Source organism: Trachurus japonicus, chromosome 8 (assembly GCF_045865225.1).
Source record: "Trachurus japonicus isolate A0001 chromosome 8, Traja_1.0".
Taxonomy (NCBI): domain Eukaryota; kingdom Metazoa; phylum Chordata; class Actinopteri; order Carangiformes; family Carangidae; genus Trachurus; species Trachurus japonicus.
Genome location: NC_140914.1, coordinates 25,590,577 through 25,608,526, shown reverse-complemented (window position 1 = coordinate 25,608,526; position 17,950 = coordinate 25,590,577). Strand labels below are relative to the sequence as shown.

Sequence of the window (17,950 nt, the reverse complement as noted above, 5' to 3'; positions counted from 1 at the left end):
GGAGCTGGATCACGTGGTTTCCGGTGCACAGGTCAGAGGTTACACACGGTGTCCTGCAGGGGGCGCGCGCCGCTCGCCACGGCTTTCTCATATCGCATGTTCTTATCAGTTTACTGATGTTGCTCAACTCAACACTTTTCCCTTTTTTTCTTTTTTTTCCTTTTTTTTTTTACCATGACTTCAGCATATTGTCATAGAGAGCCTAAGCGGAAGCAGGAAGTAACGGCGCCATGGGACCTCAACTCTGAAAAACTCGCCATTCAAATGAATGAGACTGAAAATTTTTATTTCGTGATCCGATTGAATTGCGCCATGAAAAAAAAAAATGTCCTCTACCTGTTTAAAACATCACGTTTCATGCCGAGAAATCAGCAGTTTATCATAAAACGGCAACAGAAGAATGTATTTTGTGTGAAGACTGCTCTACGGACTACAAATCTGTGTCCCACAGAAAATACGTCACCAACTGACACGGGAAAGGGCGGCAATTGGTGTGTGACGTCACCTACGCGACTTGTAGTCTTTCTGCTTACAGATTCTTCTGAATCTTATTCTACAATAGCTTTACAACAAACGGCTGATTTCTCGGGATGAAACGTGATGTTTTAAACAGGTAGAGGACATATTTTTTTCTCATGGCACAATTCAAACGGATCACGAAATAAAATTTTCCGTCCCGTTCATTTGAATGGCGAGTTTTTCAGAGTTGAGGTCCCATGGTGACCGTTACTTCCTGCTTCCGCTTAGGCTCTCTATAGTATTTGATGTCTGTTTATTTTATTGGGGGAAAAAAAGATTCATTCACAAACTTTTACAACACTTTTGGTTCTTTTACTGATCTGGAGCTACCTTCAAATTTTTAATTTGATGGTATTAGATAGAATTCCGTTAATTATTATCATTATTATTAGTCGTAATTAATTTTATTTCAAAGCAGCAGTAGTTGCCATAAAGAAGCAGTAGCCTCTTTTTTGCTCTCAGAGACGTTTAAACTTCAAATGTAGCCGACTAGAAATTAATGAAAAATGAATTCATGTATAATGTTTATCATTGCATTTTTATCGTAGGCCTATATTTGTTGTGTATCTGGCAGAGAGAGAGAGAGAGAGAGAGAGAGAGAGAGAGAGAGAGAGGGCCAACAACTAATTGTTTCTGATTAATTTGCTACAGTTTGATGAACAATGTGTGGTTAGAGTTATCAGCTATTAAATGTTGTTTATATGGTTCAGTATACTCAGGTACCTTCCCGTGTATCTGTGAAGTTCCATGATCTGCTCACACAGAATAACCTGCCAGTTTCATGGCTGACAGAGGAACAAAGAGCCAGATGGTCAGGCAGATCAAATGTTGGCTGTATTTAAATATGCAAACATTTCCTGTGAACAGTAGGTAATGGTCATTTCAAATCAGTTTAACAGCCAACACTTTTTAGTGTTGTGTTATTAGCAGATTATTGACATTTAAGGACTGAACTAAATGTTTGAATGCAACAATGTGACTTCTCATTACAAGAGTTATAACTGCATGTGGGGTTTTTATTTTCAATAAGAATAGACACATGTTTATCTCCTGATTGATGGAAAACAGTGAGTTCATCAATGAACCAGAAACATGAGTGTGTGAATAACATATCCCACTCCCACAGTAAATAGGAGACCGGGGATGGTTGTAACAGCATCACTTTCACCAATAAGGGATACCATTAGAGTTATGTGATCAATATCATGTGTACCCATTCACTCCCTGACATTGCATGTGAATTTGCATGGCGGTGTCAATAAGTGTGTAGATTTTGCAGCCAAAAAACACCTTTTTAGGTCAAAAACTAATATTTTGGACCAAGCCTAAATTTTGATTAGTATCGATACCGTTGAAGTTTGAATTAGGTAACTTATATAAGATGAAAGAGCAGGTTCCTAGGTAAAATATGAGTCATTTCATCAATGTTTAATTTAAACCACCATGGTGGTACAGCTAGTCAAACAATGGCTGACAGGGGTAGGGATGGTTGTTACACCTTTTACCTTTGTTGTTTTATTACTGTAAGTGTCATTAAGTGTCACCATCTTCCCTGGAATTGTATGATCTGCTTCTGACCTCCTGTTGAAGGTTTCCATTCATACAGTCCTACATGTTCAGCATTCACTGGTATTATATCAATGATAAATGATAATGATAAATGATAAATGTCTTTAAGAACATATTCTGATAATACCAGTGAATGCTAAACATGTATAAATGTAAACCATCCCTGGTCCCCCCTACTGATCAATAAAGTGAGTCTGTTGGAGGATCCCCAATCTGGTAGATTATAGGACCGGATGTTTGTTCAACATGGGAAGAGCAGAGGTGGCGAAATCGCGTGACGTACAAAAAAAACACACACACAAAAAAACACTTTGTGACATCAGGTTTCTTCATGGCACATACAAGAAATGTTGGCAGAGCTTCCAGAACAAACCGGATCAGACTGGCGTGACTCTGATGTGACTCAATATGGGCCAAAAACATTGACAATGTCTATGAGCTTCCACTATTAAGATAAGATTAGATAAGAGTTACCAAAGGGAAATCCATTTGCCTGTCAGCTCATCTACTGTACCATTTACAGAAGAATTAAAAACCCTGATGGCTGTGTGGAGGATCTTCCGTATCTCTCCATCCACTACTGTTGTTTTTTTTTTTTTGTCCATCAAGGTGTCATGAAGTGGATGATCCCAGTTGTTCAGAATGACCTCAAACATCTTCAGTGTGCATCTCTCCACCACATCCACCAGTGAAGCCATCAGGGAAACATGATATCCATATTAATGGAAGGAGCTGCGAATGTATGCCAATGACACTGTTGTATACAGACACTGAAAAAAATGCCCCCAGTCTCTACTGGCAGAGAGGTTGGTTCATCAACTCTAACCTCAACTGCAGACAACAACAATCCTATTCTATCCCAGCAAACAAAAGGATCTATGTGCCTCCTTTCTAAAACCAGCTGATGTCAACATTCTCTGAGTGATTTGATTTGACAGTTTAAACTTAACTTTGTATCTACTGTGTAACAATATTTGACATTTATCTGACATTGTCCCATCTCTAAAAGCCATAAAATACCTTCTATAAATTGATCAATTAATCATAGTCCTTATCCTCTAAACTTTTATTGAATATTACTGGTGGAACCACTTGTGAAGTTGTCTGATGAGTGAATGAGACACTGTCTCTCCATCAAAACATAGTCAAAGGTCAGTGATGGCCCAGGAACTGGATGCCTTTAGTAGTTTTGTTTACGTAGCATCAGGTGAGCACCAGTGTGATATCGTCAGCCACTGGGAGATCACGTTTTAAACAGAAAATATCTTGTCATGTGTATTCTACACCTAAATTTGAACTTGATCACATACGTAGAGATGCCAAGTCAGCTAAAGTTGTGGAAGCTATAACTGTTTGAATCAAATGGAGTTATAGACCTGGCTTTGAAAAAACTGGGATGTGTTGTGGTCTTCTTCCAAACAGAAAAACGTGCAGCAGGTGACCTCAGTAGTATTTATTCTCTTCTTCTGTGGAAGTATCTGGAAAGATCCAACCCACCGCACATGACTTTTTGTGTTTATGTTAATGATTAATCATGTCAAAGGATTCAGAAGAAACATTTGTCTGAAAAACAGATTTTCTTTTTTTACTGTGGGTTAAAAAAAAAAGAGAGGGAGTCAGACAGCGAGTATTAATGCAGGATCAGGAGAGATTCATCCCTGCTCATGATGTATATGTGTGTATTAATGATTATAGCAGTGTTTACGATTTCCCTGTGGAAAAGTCAGCAGGAATCACTCTTTTCTTATCTTTGTGTTTTGTACACACTTCTGTAGATGTGTCACTGCATCTTTTCCCTGACTTGTGTTATCGGCTCAATACTTCCGCTCTCACTCAGCCTTGATCTTTGCTCATGACATACCTACTGGTTGGTTTGACCACGGATCTTTAGGGTCACAGAGCTGTTTTGTTTCCCTCTCCTCTCCCCGAGAGCTGTTGTTGTGGAGTCCACTAAACTCACCATGATGCAGCAAAACATGAATAAACACATCGCAAACTCGTCATCAGTGTTTCCACCAACCTCTCTCTCTGTAGCTACTGTTCAGCCGTCAGTTTATTTTGTTATTTAAGTTAACTCCTGTCAATATGTGAATGATGAAATAACTTGTTCAAAATGTGAAAAAACTGTGAATATTACCAAACAATATGAGATATTGGTGAACATATTAGACAAAAATCACAAGTCCTATTCTATCTTTTTATTTTATGTGAAAATTAATGAAAACAAAGGACAGTGTTGTTATTTTTCCTACATGTGGTCACACGATGCTGTGTTCATGATTTCTTAGAAACTGTGGTTTTGCGTTTCACCGTGACGTCTGGACTTTCTAGGAAACTGCTCTTATATTCCCTTTAAGAACAACAAGAGCGCAGCCAGGCCCCCCAGAAAAAAAGAGGGAGAAAAAAAAGACTCACGTTTTCGGCCAGTTCTGCATACCAAAAAGCCTTTGACAGCAAAACACAACACTGTACAGTTTCCAATGGTTTTCATCCGCCACGTATGTCAACTAGCTTTTTTAGCCCCCATACAGCATTATACAGCAACATACTGTAGGTATAGCAACATGGAAAAGGGAAGTGAGGTTTTAACATTTTTCTGAACTGAACTCTGCACCAGGTAGGATTAAGGGAAGAGTAGGGCAAAAACTTTCAAATCATTTAGGATTAATATTTCTCAATAACTAGATTTGGAAGAAAAAAACATGTCTAATGTAGTACAGGAAGAGGTTCTTAACCAAAGGCAAGCTATGTGGAGAGCTAATACAAGCTCAACTAAACTAATTAAAAAGTAATAAAAAGACTTAATTAGTTGGTAGTAATTGATTTTTTCTTTTTTTTTAAGACTTATTTTGAGTTTTCCTCTGTTTTCTTTTCATTTTGTCAGTATTCAGTTTCTATTTTCTGCTGCATCACTTGATGGGAAAAGTAGAGAGCAAACGAAGCACATTAATTAATAAAACACTGAATAAACTGTTAAGAGTCTAATGTGAGTAGAAACAACTTGTGCATAAAAGTAGATTCAGACACGACTTTCCAAAAAAATTGAACTCAGAGATAGGATTCTATAATAAATAGAAGCATTTATTTATGTACAGTAGAAGTCCACAACAAAGGCTAACATGGACATTATTACCAAAAAAAACAACAAAAACAACAACAACGTAAAGAACAAATAGTATTTACATTTATGAACATTATATATACACACTTAACCTGCACATTAGTGGATTTGAATGTATGTGCAGCTTCACTAGCACTTATGGATTAGTTTCTCTCGACTCATCAGCCAACTGCACGACAACATCTTTGTTAGGTGTAACCTCACCCGCATGTAACGCTGCCTCGTCCCTCAAACAAGTCATTGTAAACAGGCAGACACATTGATTTTGTACAGAGTTCAATAGCACCAAAGAGAACATCTGATAAAAATCGTGTAATTACAAAAGGCACACGTTTATCAGAAATACAAATAAATGAGCTCAAACAGCCGTTTTTAAAACAGCGACAGGGGCACATGGCTTTGTTTCGCCAGGAATGCTGGAATAAGGCAAACTGAAGTTCTGGTCCAAGGGGAGGATGTGAATATATACACGTGCCATGGTACAGAGCACTGGACAAGGCCCCCCTGCTCACACGTGGCTGCTTCAAAGCTTTTCTGACTTTGAGGAATGCACTGGTTCTCCTTGGGGGGGTCATGGGGAAGGAAAATTTAAAGATGGCTCTCCCGTGCACAGACAACCGATCACAAATCAGGAGAATGGAGCAGAAAAAAAGTGTCTGAGAAGCTGTGAAACTACCAACAGCTGCTGAAGGACGCCGTGAACAACTGGTTCAACCCAAACACATGGTGAAAAGTGAAATCTGAAGGCTAACAGAGAGTACAGTGTACAAGGCACAGTGTGTTTTCACTGAGGTTACCTACACCAGTGACTCTAGGTCTCCTATAGATGATATTTCCTTTGACTACTGAGGCGTATTGTTGGTGTAAGAAATCACTATGAGACTTACTGAGGTCACACTGGTTGAAACCGGCACATGCGGAATTTGTTTTACATTCAGCTACTGAATGGTCAGCTCTAGTGTCAGTGTTTGTCTTGGGATAAAACCTGGTCATATTTTCTTGTTTCTAGTGAACAAACAGCAGAGCAGTTTCACGTGACAGAGGGCAGCTGCTTAGCTTAGCTTAGTTTAGCACTGGGACTGAAAACAGGAACACAGCTAGCCTACGTTTTTTTTGCCTTGCCCTTTTCAATTGTTACCCTTACCCTCAAAAACATATTAACATAATTTGTTTAATCTGTCCAAAACATAAATATGAAAATGAACATTATGGAGTTTTAGAGAAAGTTACTTTCTGTGATTTCTGTTCCTGACGACCTCACAGTAACTTCAAAGAACTTAAGTCCACAACTTCATTTTTACATTTCTGGTTGTGAGCAGATAAAACAAAAGCAAAAACATGTTAGTGAGTGTCAGAGCTTTTGAGGTGCAGTCTGGCAACCTCCATGTTTCCTGTAATTATGCTAAGTAGGCTAACTGCTGTTTGATTCTGAGCCAAGAAAGTCACTATATGCATATTTCCCAAAATGTTTGCTATTGCTTGTTACCGTAAATGGTTTCAGATATGATAATGTGCCACTGGAAGACAAAAATACTAAACAGCGATATTTACAACACTCCTTTGCAAACTCGTAACATAACATGTTGGAGGAGAATCCAAATTTTGAGCTGCATCAAATAGATTCAGTCAAATTGATGCATGCAGCAAGTCATGATGTGTCTTTAAAAGTTCTCCAGTCATATCCTCAGGATCACAGTTGCGAAAAATAGGCAAAAAAGATAACTTGATATTGAGGAATCCAGCGGCTGATGATTTGGTATGATTTGGTGGACGGAATAAAAAAGATTGTGCAACCTGAATGTTTCACCCTGTTTTTTTCCACTGTAGAGCACTTATTCACCTGTGAGGATATAGTGGTTCAAGTTTGCCTGAGACTGGCTTTGACTTCCATATCTTTGTGCTGAGTGAGGTAAAAATACAAAAGGACGTCCAAGGTAGCTTATCATCAAGGCTCTTCTCTCCTATACGCCGACATTTTTCAGTTTTCTGTGAATGCTGGATTGTCTGCCTCCTCATCCAAGCTCACAACCTGTCTCTGAAAGCACAGAAAAAATTACATCAGACATTGCAATTGTGAACAACAAAATGTATTTGCTCTAAGCATTTTTTTGCTATCTCTAGTAAAATTGAAACTGCTTAATTGAAGTTAAGACTCACCTTTGGGTAGGAGTAACCATCAGGGCTGTGGCTCCTCCAGATGTGCACCTGGTCCTCAGTGGTTTTCTGGTAGACCGGGTTGTCAAAGTGAATCGTGTTGGTGTTCTTCATTCTGTAGTTCTTCCAGAGCAGCAGGCCACCAATAGCCGCGAGACAAACAATAGCTACACAGGGGAAGAGATCGAGAGAGCGATGCGATGAGACATGATGACAGACATGATGATGGGAGGTGGCTGTTATTGTTTCAAATAATAACAGAAAGTGAAAACTACTCACCCAGAGGTAAGACGATGTACAGAGCTATGGGAGTGGAGGAGGCAGGTATGGCTGCAGCAAATTCATGTCGAATATCTGAAGGAAACACAATAAACAGTTAACACAACTACTGAAACTGTAACTAGGTAAAAAACCAGACCAGTGTAGTGTTAAAGTCAACATGCAACAACATGGATATTTATCATAAACCTTTTGAAATTACTGTCACACAGTCACGCAGGTAGAGTTCTTCAAAACATGGTCACCAGGAATGTGCCGTGTCTATGCTATTTGACTGCAGTCATCTGAAATACACTAAAAACACTATGTTGGAACTTGCCTGTGGAGGTGGCTGGAGTATCTGTGGTGGTCTGGAAGGTTTTAGGCTTCATGGGCTGGGTTGAGGGGGTCCTAGGTTGAGCTGTGGTGGTCTTAACCGGAGGCTGGGTGGTGCGTTGTACTGGCTTGCCTGCAGTGCTTGTGATGACATTGGGCTCTGTGATGGTGGTATGAACTTGAGGTCTGGGTGTGGTCCTGGGAATGGTCCTGGGAGCGGTGGTCCTGGGAGGGGTGGTCCTGGGTGTGAGACTGGGTGTGGGTCTGAGGGTGGTCCTAGGATGCGCTGGTGGCAGATGAGGGGCGTTGGTTGATGGGACATGAGGCCTTACAGAAGCTGCAGGTGTTGGCACAGCTGGTTGAGTAGAACAACATGGGGAGAGAGTCAGCAAAGGGTCTCATTGACATAATGAAAATATTCTACATGTTGTCAATTATTATAATATATTTTCTCTTTGATGATTTACACACCAGGTACGCATGATCTCATATCTGCGGCTAGCATCATGTTATCCTGACAGACACAGGTGTATTTGGGGGGATGTCTGCCCACTTGAGGAGCAGCCAGGCACATGAATTCACAGCCACCATTGGATGCATGGCACCAATCCCTCCCTGTAAGAAGAAGGGGACAAAATATTAGTTAAGAGTTAAACAGTTTTACATAAGCCATCATTAAGTAATATTTTGGAACATTAATCACTTAAGACTGATACCAGCCTCATGTCTGTACGCTAAATTCAAGTAAGGCTGGAAACAGCTACCTCAGCTTTCCCTCCCTGTTTCCAGTCTTTAATTACTGTACATCTAATTTAAGTTGACCATACTCAGTCTAGCTGGTGACAAATTTACTGTACAAACACAAACCGTTGGCAAGAAAACAATCTATATTCTCAAAACTTTAAACTATTTGGACCCTTTTGTGTGAGTATTTTAATACCTACATTAAAAAAATCTAACCCTGACTTAATCTCCAGTCTTTATTTGGACTTCAGCTCTGACAACCACCCTAAGCAAAAAAAAAGTCGGTAATAACCAATATAGTTGGTCATCCAACTTTTATTTTTGCATAAGATGGTAAACTAAATGCTCATAGGGCCAGTCAGGGTTTAGGAGCCTTTATGTTAGATTAACCCTAAACAATTGTCATATGAAAAAAAGGTTAATACTGATCTGATGTGAAAATGAACAACACTAGTTACCATATGGTTGCACATAGTAGGTCTTATTTTAGCTAGTTTTCATTCATATTACTGGTGGAAGACCTCTCTTACCAGCAGGCTGTTTGAGGTTGTGGTAGAGAACAATGTCTTCTGGTGATGAAAGGTGTTCGGCCACTGGTGTGATGTCACCGCCTGTCAGCCTGTTTGCACTGAGGACGGCGCTGTTACTAACGTCTGTCCAGAAAACTTTCTCCTGGAAGCATGACAAAATAAAAGAACACAATTTAAAAAAATTGAGGCCAGAGCAGTAGCACTGAGGAATAACACTGTTGGCACATGTACAAAGGGGTTTATGACACGCCGGCGTATCTGACAGACTGTGGGTTTATGTGTAACAGAGTTTATCAGATGGTAAATACGCACCTCAAACACTGTGAGTCCCAGTGGGTGAGCCAGCCTCTCTTCGTCAATGATGATGGTGCGCCGGCCACCGCCCTGCACGTCGATACTGGAGAGGGTGTGCAGCTTAGAGTCCACCCAGTAAAGCCGCTGGTTCAACAGGTCTGTGGAGGTGGAAGTGGGTGGAGGAGGGGGAGGGGTCAACAGGTCAGACCAGAGGGGCCACTGCCATTCACATGAATGGAAAAAGACAAACTTGAAACCAGAGAGAGATGATTGACGTAGTTTAGTTTACCCAGTGTGATGCCATTCGGCCACTCAATGTTGTCAGTGACCAGAGCAGTGCGGTCCCCTCCGTTAAGACCTGCCTTCTCAATCTTAGCAGGATTTCCCCAGTCTGTCCAGTAAATAAAGCTGGGAGGAGGAAAAAATAATGTAAATCAAATTGATGAAAACACCAATTTAGCACAAAAATAAAGAAAACACTGAATTTCTTTCAGACTCACTTGCTGTGTGGGTCGACCACTATAGCACGGGGTTTGGATAAGTCTTGGTGGAAGAGAGTTTTACGATGGCTACCATCAGCTGTTACCACGGAGATAGTGCTGCGAATGCTGTCGGTCCAATACAGGTTATCATGGATCCAATCAAAGGCGATGCCTTCAGGGGCATCGATGTCAGAGTCCACCACTATGCTGTGACGAGTGGAGTCTTCAGCCGAGTCCATCTGAGCTCTAGACAGGAAGTGGAAACGGGCGTCAAACAGCAGCACTTAGGAGGAAACAGAGAGGGTTTCCATGGTTTCCACTGAGACTGTCTTCCTCACTCACCTGTAGATTTTCTTCTGGGAGATGTCTGACCAGTAGATCTCTTTGGTGGCAATGTTCATGTCCAGAGCCACAACGTTCTTCAGACGGGGGATTACTCTGGTGTATTCGCTTTTGTCCAAAGTCATCTTTCTGACCTCATGACGGTTGGTGAAGAAAAGGTAGGCTATTGTACCTACAAAATAAGAGCGCATGGGTTAGCTGTTTTCAGATACAATTACAACAGCCTATCATTGATGTTTTCTGACTATGTCCCTACCGGTAACCTGATTGATCTGATATCTGGATTTGTCTTCAAATACAATACATAATCAATCAAAGTGGAAAACGCAATTGTTTCAATGGTCATAGACTATACAGGCCAACAATGGTACCCAGCCAGGCTCAGGGGGATTAAATTCTTTAACCTCAAACATCTATAATGTACCAGGAAATATCATATTTCACAAAGATATCCAATATATCACTGTTACATAATAATCCAGCAGAGACACAGTTTATATTTACCGATGGCCTTGCAAGCTTTGGTCGTCGGGTCAACCTGGTAACCCTCCTCACACTCGCATTTGTAACTACCAATCTGGTTGATACAGATCTGGCTGCAGGTGTCCGGGTTGGCACACTCATCGATATCTATGGATTCAAGGAGAAGAGAAAAAAAATGAAGCAAAAATGAAATGAAACAGTGTCATGAAACAAAAGCAACGCTGAGTCTCTGTGTCCTTTACAAGTATTACGAGATCCCTCTTTATCTGACAGGACACCCAGTTTGCGACAGAGTAAACAGATCAGTTGGCATCATTTGTTAATGTGACTGAAGTTCACATTAGCATGAAAAAGTACATGGATATTTGATCTCTTCTGATAGTAACCACTGTTACCTTCGCAGCGTTTGTTGTCCACCAGGTTGTACCCGGCAGGACACAGGCACTCGTAGCCAATTTTCAGGTCTTTGCAGATGTGAGAGCAGCCGCCGTTGTTGTACAGACACTCATTGGAGCCTGCAGAGGGAAGAAGAAAAGGATTATTCTAAGGATATAATTTACATCCTTCTACACCTTCATTAACTACATAAAGGGTGTAATTACCCAGACAGTTATGAATGAGGGGGCTCTGTACTCACCGCATTCCCTCAAAGGCTCATCTGACCAATCCCTGCAATCACGGATCTTGTCACACACCTTGTCCATGCTAATACACTCCCCGCTGCGGCACTTGAACCTGGTCGGCCCATCACAGTGGGTCGCTGTGCATGAGACATGGACATAAAACACGGGATCAGGTAACATGGACAAAAACTACTAGAGATGTAGTGGTTACTAGTTTAGTTGCCAATAACCAGGAAAAGAAGGGCAAGGGAGCTGATTCGTACCATTGACGCAGCCAATTTCATCACTCATGTCCCTGCAGTCGTATTGGTGGTTACACTGACGGCTACCATGGATACAAGTGCCATCACCGCATTCAAACTCATCAGGACGACAGGTGGGATGAGCTGAGGAACAGATATTTGGAGTTAGTACAAAGAGATGATGACTTACACCCCTCATCAAAAGGAGAAGATGCTGTAATCATTCGTACCACAGTCGGCTTCATCTGATCGATCGACACAGTCCGCTCCTCCATCACACTTCCAACTGCCGTGGATGCACTCCCCGCTGCCACAGCGAAATTCCAGGGAGTGGCACTGCTGGGGGGCGGCCTGGGTCGGTGCCTGCGCGCCACAGTTCTGGGGCCACTCGTCGGAGCCGTCGGTGCAGTCGCCGTCGCCGTCGCAGGCCCACAGGCGCGGGACACAGGCGCTGTTGTTGCACTGGAAGGCCGAAGAGCTGCAGGTGATGGGCGGGCAGCTGGCCTCGTCGCTGCCGTCCTCGCAGTCCGCCTCGTCGTCGCACACAAAGGAGGCAGACACACACTGACCGTTCCTGCAGCGGAACTCGTTGTCTGTGCATTGCTTCGGTGCTGGGAGAGTAATATGAGACAGGGTGGTCAGAGTAACGACTGAACTGGGAGATATTATAAGGAAATGAGGAGTGAGATGTGGACCTTTAATTCAGATTCACTCACCACAGGTTTCCTCATCAGCTCCATTCTCACAGTCAGCTTCTCCATCACATTGCCAGGTACTGGGGATACACTGGTTCAGATGGTCCTGGCAGCTGAATTCAGTGGGCCTGCACGTTTTAGCAGCTGGAAGAGAAACACACAGAAAACTGTATCTGACAATACGTAATAATGAAGCTGATGGGTTATAGATTGGTTTAGCAGGTCCATTCTCATTTCGAGCGACACGTGATACTCACAACAGGTCCCGGGAAGTTCATCTGTGCCGTCTCCGCAGTCATCTGAGCCGTCACACACCCATCTGAGCGTGATGCATCTTCCATTCCCGCACTCAAACTGTTTTGTTCCACATGTTGTTAATGCATCTGTGACAGACAGAGAGAAAAACACACACTTCAGATACGACAGCGATTGTTTTGGTTGGCGACTACCAAGAGCCAATACAGGAAGACTCATTATAAACACAGCTGTGGCTGTGAATGAGAGAAAAGTAACATTGAATTTCAAACAAGACAAAAAAAATGTACAGGCGTGCCAACAGCCCTGTGAGACTTTAGCAGTGCTAATGCTAACATGGGAAGAGGCTTTCAAGGACAATGCTAACAGCAGGTGATAGATGTTTACCATATTAGCCATCACAGTTGAGCATTTGCCACTAATATTTTATTTTTTCTTGTCATATTATTTAAGATTTTGATCTGATGAAAATGCAAGCCAGAAAAGTGAAATGTCATTGTAATTAATTATAGCAGCACACCAGTGTGAACCTACTGAAGGCACTACAGGAAAAATCACTGGGATTCATCCTCAGTGGACCATGAATGTCCGTATGAAATTTTACAAAAATCCATCAATGGTTGTAAACACATTTCAGTCTGAACCAGTTAGCTTAGGTTTACTTGCTCTTCAGGCATTTTTGGCATCCCCAGTTGGGTTTCATTACAGTATGGGAGGGGACTATGTCTTCTTCAAAGGCAGAGATGATGATAAATCTGCTGCCAGATGAGAAAAGCTCTGAGAGGTATGTAATCTGGCATGACACACACATGAACAAACTCACATGTGCACGTTTCTACATGTTTAAACAGGGCAGATAAATTGCTGAACTACAAGTCAAACACAGATACTGCGCCTATGCAAGCAGTCCAACCTGTATTTATCAGCACAGAGCCGCTGATACCACGAGTTCATAACCACAATAAAACTCTAATTTTCCAGCATTTATGGTCGCTGGCAGCAAAATCACTGAAGATACAGAGTCGCCTACCCAACCCCCCTCCTTTAATGGACCCAATGAAGCCACTGAACTGGAAGAACCAATTAGACTGTACATCAGACAGACAGCGTTTTATGAAAAGGTACTCAAGGCCATTCCTCCCTTTGGCCCCAGGGGCTCAAAACCTCGAATGGCCACCTGTTTCTGACAGGGGCCGGAGGGAGGGGTCTAACAATAAGACCACCAGAAGCTTGGCACGTTCTGCGTCTTCATAACATATTGTGTTTGACCACAGATTTACATTTAAATATTAATGCTCAAGTTATTAAATTTTCCTGACTATATGCCCTACGGTCCTGGATGGAAAAAAGATCAGTAATACATGATGTATCTCTTCACGTGCTCCAGCATAGTAAATAAGAACTGCCTCTGGGTTAAGTCAAACATCTGGTGCTATCAGTCATGCTTGGTGCTTTAGCAGCAGTTAAACAGGCGGAGGCCGTGTTTCTCCGAGGTCCTGCAGGTCGAGGAAGTGGCTTCTGTTGTAGTATTTTATATGACTCCATGATCACATTATAGGTGAATGAACAGCCAGGTTCTTCTTTATGACTTCACGTGAAGGGCTGTCCATAACTGCCCTTGTCATGAAGATAATGATTAATTTAATGTTTACCAACTCTGACTTATCTGGAGGATATCCTGGTGCTTAAAAGAAAAAATATACAGAACAAAAGACTTTTCCATTTCCTGAATAAGTGAGCGTGACAGAGCTGTGGATCCCTTCACTTTATTACACATCAGCTCTGATTCTCTGAACCTGAGGACACAACACTCAAACCCAGGTTCACGCTGGTTATTTACTCAAAGGGCTTAAAGTTCAGGCCGTGAAAGACAAACTGGACTAGATGGCAGCATTATTGATTGGGTGAATATCAGTGCCGGGAAGATAATCGATGCACTCATACACATGTTTGTTGCCCACTCTCATCTGAAGGAGAAAAACAAATGACTAGAAACTGCCCGGCCTTGATCTTGAGTTGAACCAAATTCCAATGAAACACCTTGATGGATTTCTCCTTGCACGTATAGTTGACAGACAACTATTTCACAATAGAGGGGACACAAATGAGACATCTTTGTGGCCAGGTGTCAGCCAGTCCCAACATGTTTCATCACACACACCGTTTCTAAGAACCAGCACACCGGGAACTAGTCTGGCAGTGACTTCACATCTAACAGCGCTTACAACCAAAACCAAAGGAATGCTGCCTCAAGACAATGTGGGTGTTTGTCTTGGAGGATGAGTTGGAGGACGTCCACTCATTTCCACAGAATGGGGCGTTTCAGGTTTGAGGGACTCATGATGGTGGCGTGTGTGGGGGGGCTCCTGCAAACAGGCTGGATATTGCATCATATAGGGAGAATATGTGTAACAGTGGCAAAACCCAAATTCATCCAAATGCTCCCATGATGGGGGTTTCTATAGTGTGTCAATCTTAGCAGTGATTTAAATGCAACTGGCGCCTTTCCCACATTATGAATGGCAGCAGCTTCAAAAAGTGGCTTTTCACAAACCCGGCTTGACATCCTTTACACACACACACACACACACACACACACACACACACACACACACACACACACACACACACACACATACACACACACACACACACACACGCACGCACACACACACACACACACACACACACACACACACTGCTCACACCTCATTGGCTGCTGAACCTGCTGCGAGCTGAGCGCCACTAAATGAAAAGCACAAAACGCGCAGCTTCATTCAAAAAAGCCGGTTAGAAAAAAAAAGCGGATGAGTGTAAAGCAGAACAAAGAGCACCAGGCTTAAAGGACGGAGGATTTTAACTGATACGCTCAAGACCGAGTCTGAGGCAGAGACGATGTGCAACACGTTTTCCTCGACATTTTTATTGTGAGAGAAAAGGGAGAGTAGGAGAAATTTGACCTACATTCTGTGAATCAGTGCGCCCTCCCCCCATCACCTTGCATCCGGTGCTGTCAGAGGAGTGGGCAATTTAAACACACTGAATATACTCCGCCCCGAACGCTACTGTAGGCTACAGTTCTTTATGTGTGTGCTTGTATGATGATAATAATAACAATTATTTTCATTATCATTATTTAGAGTTTTTAATCTATTATTTATTCTTTAGGATTACAACCAATTCCGTTGTACTTGTGCAATGGCAATAATAAAGTCAAAGTCTTAAAAAAACAAAAAAAAGAAAAGAAACAGGTTTAATTCAATAATATCCAGCTGAAGCACGGCAGTATTGTAGTATTTTCAAGCGTTTGACAGATGTCAAGTCAATAAATTGAGCTAATTAATGATATAATTAGCTAATTGAAGAGGCAAGAATGTGAACTTACTTGTGTGAAGCAGGGAGCAGAGCAGCAGCAGCAGCACGGACGGGTAACACAGTCCCATGGTTTTCAGCCGCACTGGAAGATGCATACACGCTGGACTGGACATACACTGGAGATACACTGTTGGCTCTGAGGTGTGTTTCTACACAGCAGCAACACCTGTAGTATCAGAGGATCTGGCTGTTGCCCTCTTGTGTGTTAGAAAAGCTCCTGCTGGAGGGTCTGATGAGGGATGCTCTGCACACTGTAATGTTTGACAACAACATCAGACCCATTTCAATGTGGTCCAGGGGTGGGTGGGGCCGAGAGGGGCCCAGGAGGGGGAAGGCGGGACCAGGAGTGGTGTGATTTCTGAGGCGCACAACCTCAACAATGTGGAGGCGGAGCTCCGAGGAGATGGATTTTACTATGAGTTTAACCCTTTCAGCGAGACAGGCGGACTCACATACACGCACGTGTAAGGTATGGATATGTACGTTGGTTTCATTCCCTGAAGGCAGAGTCTCTGACCTTATAGCTACAGCACAACATGACTGGCAGGGGCGTTGCGAAAAATGTATCAGGGGCCCCACAACAGAGTCTCTGACAAGGAGAGAAACATCAGAGATATGGAGAATATTCAAAGGAATATATGAAATATTTGTGAATAAATTAATATATTTGAGGGGAAACACATAGGCTATTTAAAGTCGTATGTAGCCTACCAAATGAGGGGTGTAGGTTACCTGATGAATGTCATCATAGATTTTAGGAAGAGCCAAGCTGGAGGGGACAAGAATGGGTGACTGACTTAAATCACAACTAAAACATTAAATCAATGAAATAATGACTCAGTTTTATCAAATTACTGATTTTTCTCTCACAGTGTTACTTATTTCAACAAACCGTGTTAGTTGTTTCCCCCAAATAGCCTATTATTTTCACTGAAATATTTCAAAAAATGTTGTTTTTCATTTCAAAATGTTATATTTTCTTGAAATATTTCTTCTTTTCATTCATAGAATTATGTCTTTACTTGCAAAATGTCAGTTTTTTTATTGCACCACTAGTAGGAGCACCACCTTTTTTTTTTATTTAAAACATGAGCCTATATAGTGCCAATTAAGATCAAAGATCAAAACTTACGAACACTAGTTTAACAAATCTCTATACATGACCCATTTACAGAGATGGTTCAGCACAAACACAAATATCTAGAACAGAAAATCCAATACTATGAAAACTGTGTGGGTCCTTTGAGGCTGTGGTCACCTACGCTCCACCCCCTCTCTCCACTTTAATGATGACACTCTAACCTCAACTTGACCCCTTATTAAAACAACCAGTTTGTCTCATGTTGAATTTAACTGTTATAAAACCAACTGCTCCCTCAGGTAAACAAGATGTCCCCACTCAGCTGGTTTGAAGTCCACAGTTTGTCCCCCAGATGTGGCTGGTGATGGTCCATAAGACTGGCAGCTGGCCTGCTCTAGTGGACGTTCAATATTTAGATAAAACCCACTAACTTGGTCAACACAAACAAGTCCTTACAAGTTATTATCACACTAGTGTTTCCTTTCACACCTTTCATGTCCATTTTACGCGACTAAATTATGAAAATATATGTGAACTGTACAACGGTATATAGCCTACATGGCCTGTGAGTGAAACTAAAAATAAAACCTAATAAAATCCAAACAGGTTGTAAAGTAATAACTACAGCTTTTATCTTCATGTCACCTTTTCCTGTTAGAGGTTTGTTACCTCTCATAAAAAACATTCATGTTATTTGAGGTTCAAAGTCTCTTGTGAGTCCATCAGATAGTTTACAATGAGATTTACATCAGAGGTGGAGATAAAGTGCATGCAAAGAGATAAACCTTAAAAACAACAGCCTTGAACTGAGACGGCAGCATGGCATCAATACAATGATACAACAGAC

The 17,950-nt window shown here is 41.8% G+C and overlaps 1 protein-coding gene across 1 annotated transcript; it reads right to left on the bottom strand.

Annotated features, from left to right (window-relative positions):
• Positions 1-5,148: 5,148 nt before the first annotated feature.
• ldlra (low density lipoprotein receptor a) lies at positions 5,149-16,310 on the bottom strand. Its single transcript, XM_085784963.1, has 18 exons — positions 16,033-16,310; positions 12,650-12,775; positions 12,414-12,536; positions 11,928-12,308; positions 11,719-11,841; positions 11,470-11,592; positions 11,228-11,347; positions 10,854-10,979; positions 10,350-10,521; positions 10,026-10,253; positions 9,815-9,933; positions 9,544-9,683; positions 9,232-9,373; positions 8,429-8,572; positions 7,962-8,312; positions 7,643-7,717; positions 7,367-7,530; positions 5,149-7,244 (listed from the first exon to the last, which is right to left on the bottom strand). The coding sequence occupies exons 1-18, from the start codon at positions 16,133-16,135 to the stop codon at positions 7,188-7,190; spliced, it is 2,817 nt and encodes a 938-aa protein (XP_085641089.1). The 5' UTR covers positions 16,136-16,310; the 3' UTR covers positions 5,149-7,187.
• Between the last annotated feature and the right edge of the window lie 1,640 nt (positions 16,311-17,950).

Bases quoted from the DNA above. Each gene is read 5' to 3' on its own strand.
- ldlra (XM_085784963.1), bottom strand. From the start codon at position 16,135: ATGTCCAGTCCAGCGTGTATGCATCTTCCAGTGCGGCTGAAAACCATG. The intron at 11,842-11,927 runs GTACGAATGATT...TCTGTTCCTCAG, and splicing joins ATCAGATGAAGCCGACTGTG to CTCATCCCACCTGTCGTCCT. The intron at 10,980-11,227 runs GTAACAGTGGTT...TTGAATCCATAG, and splicing joins GGACAACAAACGCTGCGAAG to ATATCGATGAGTGTGCCAAC.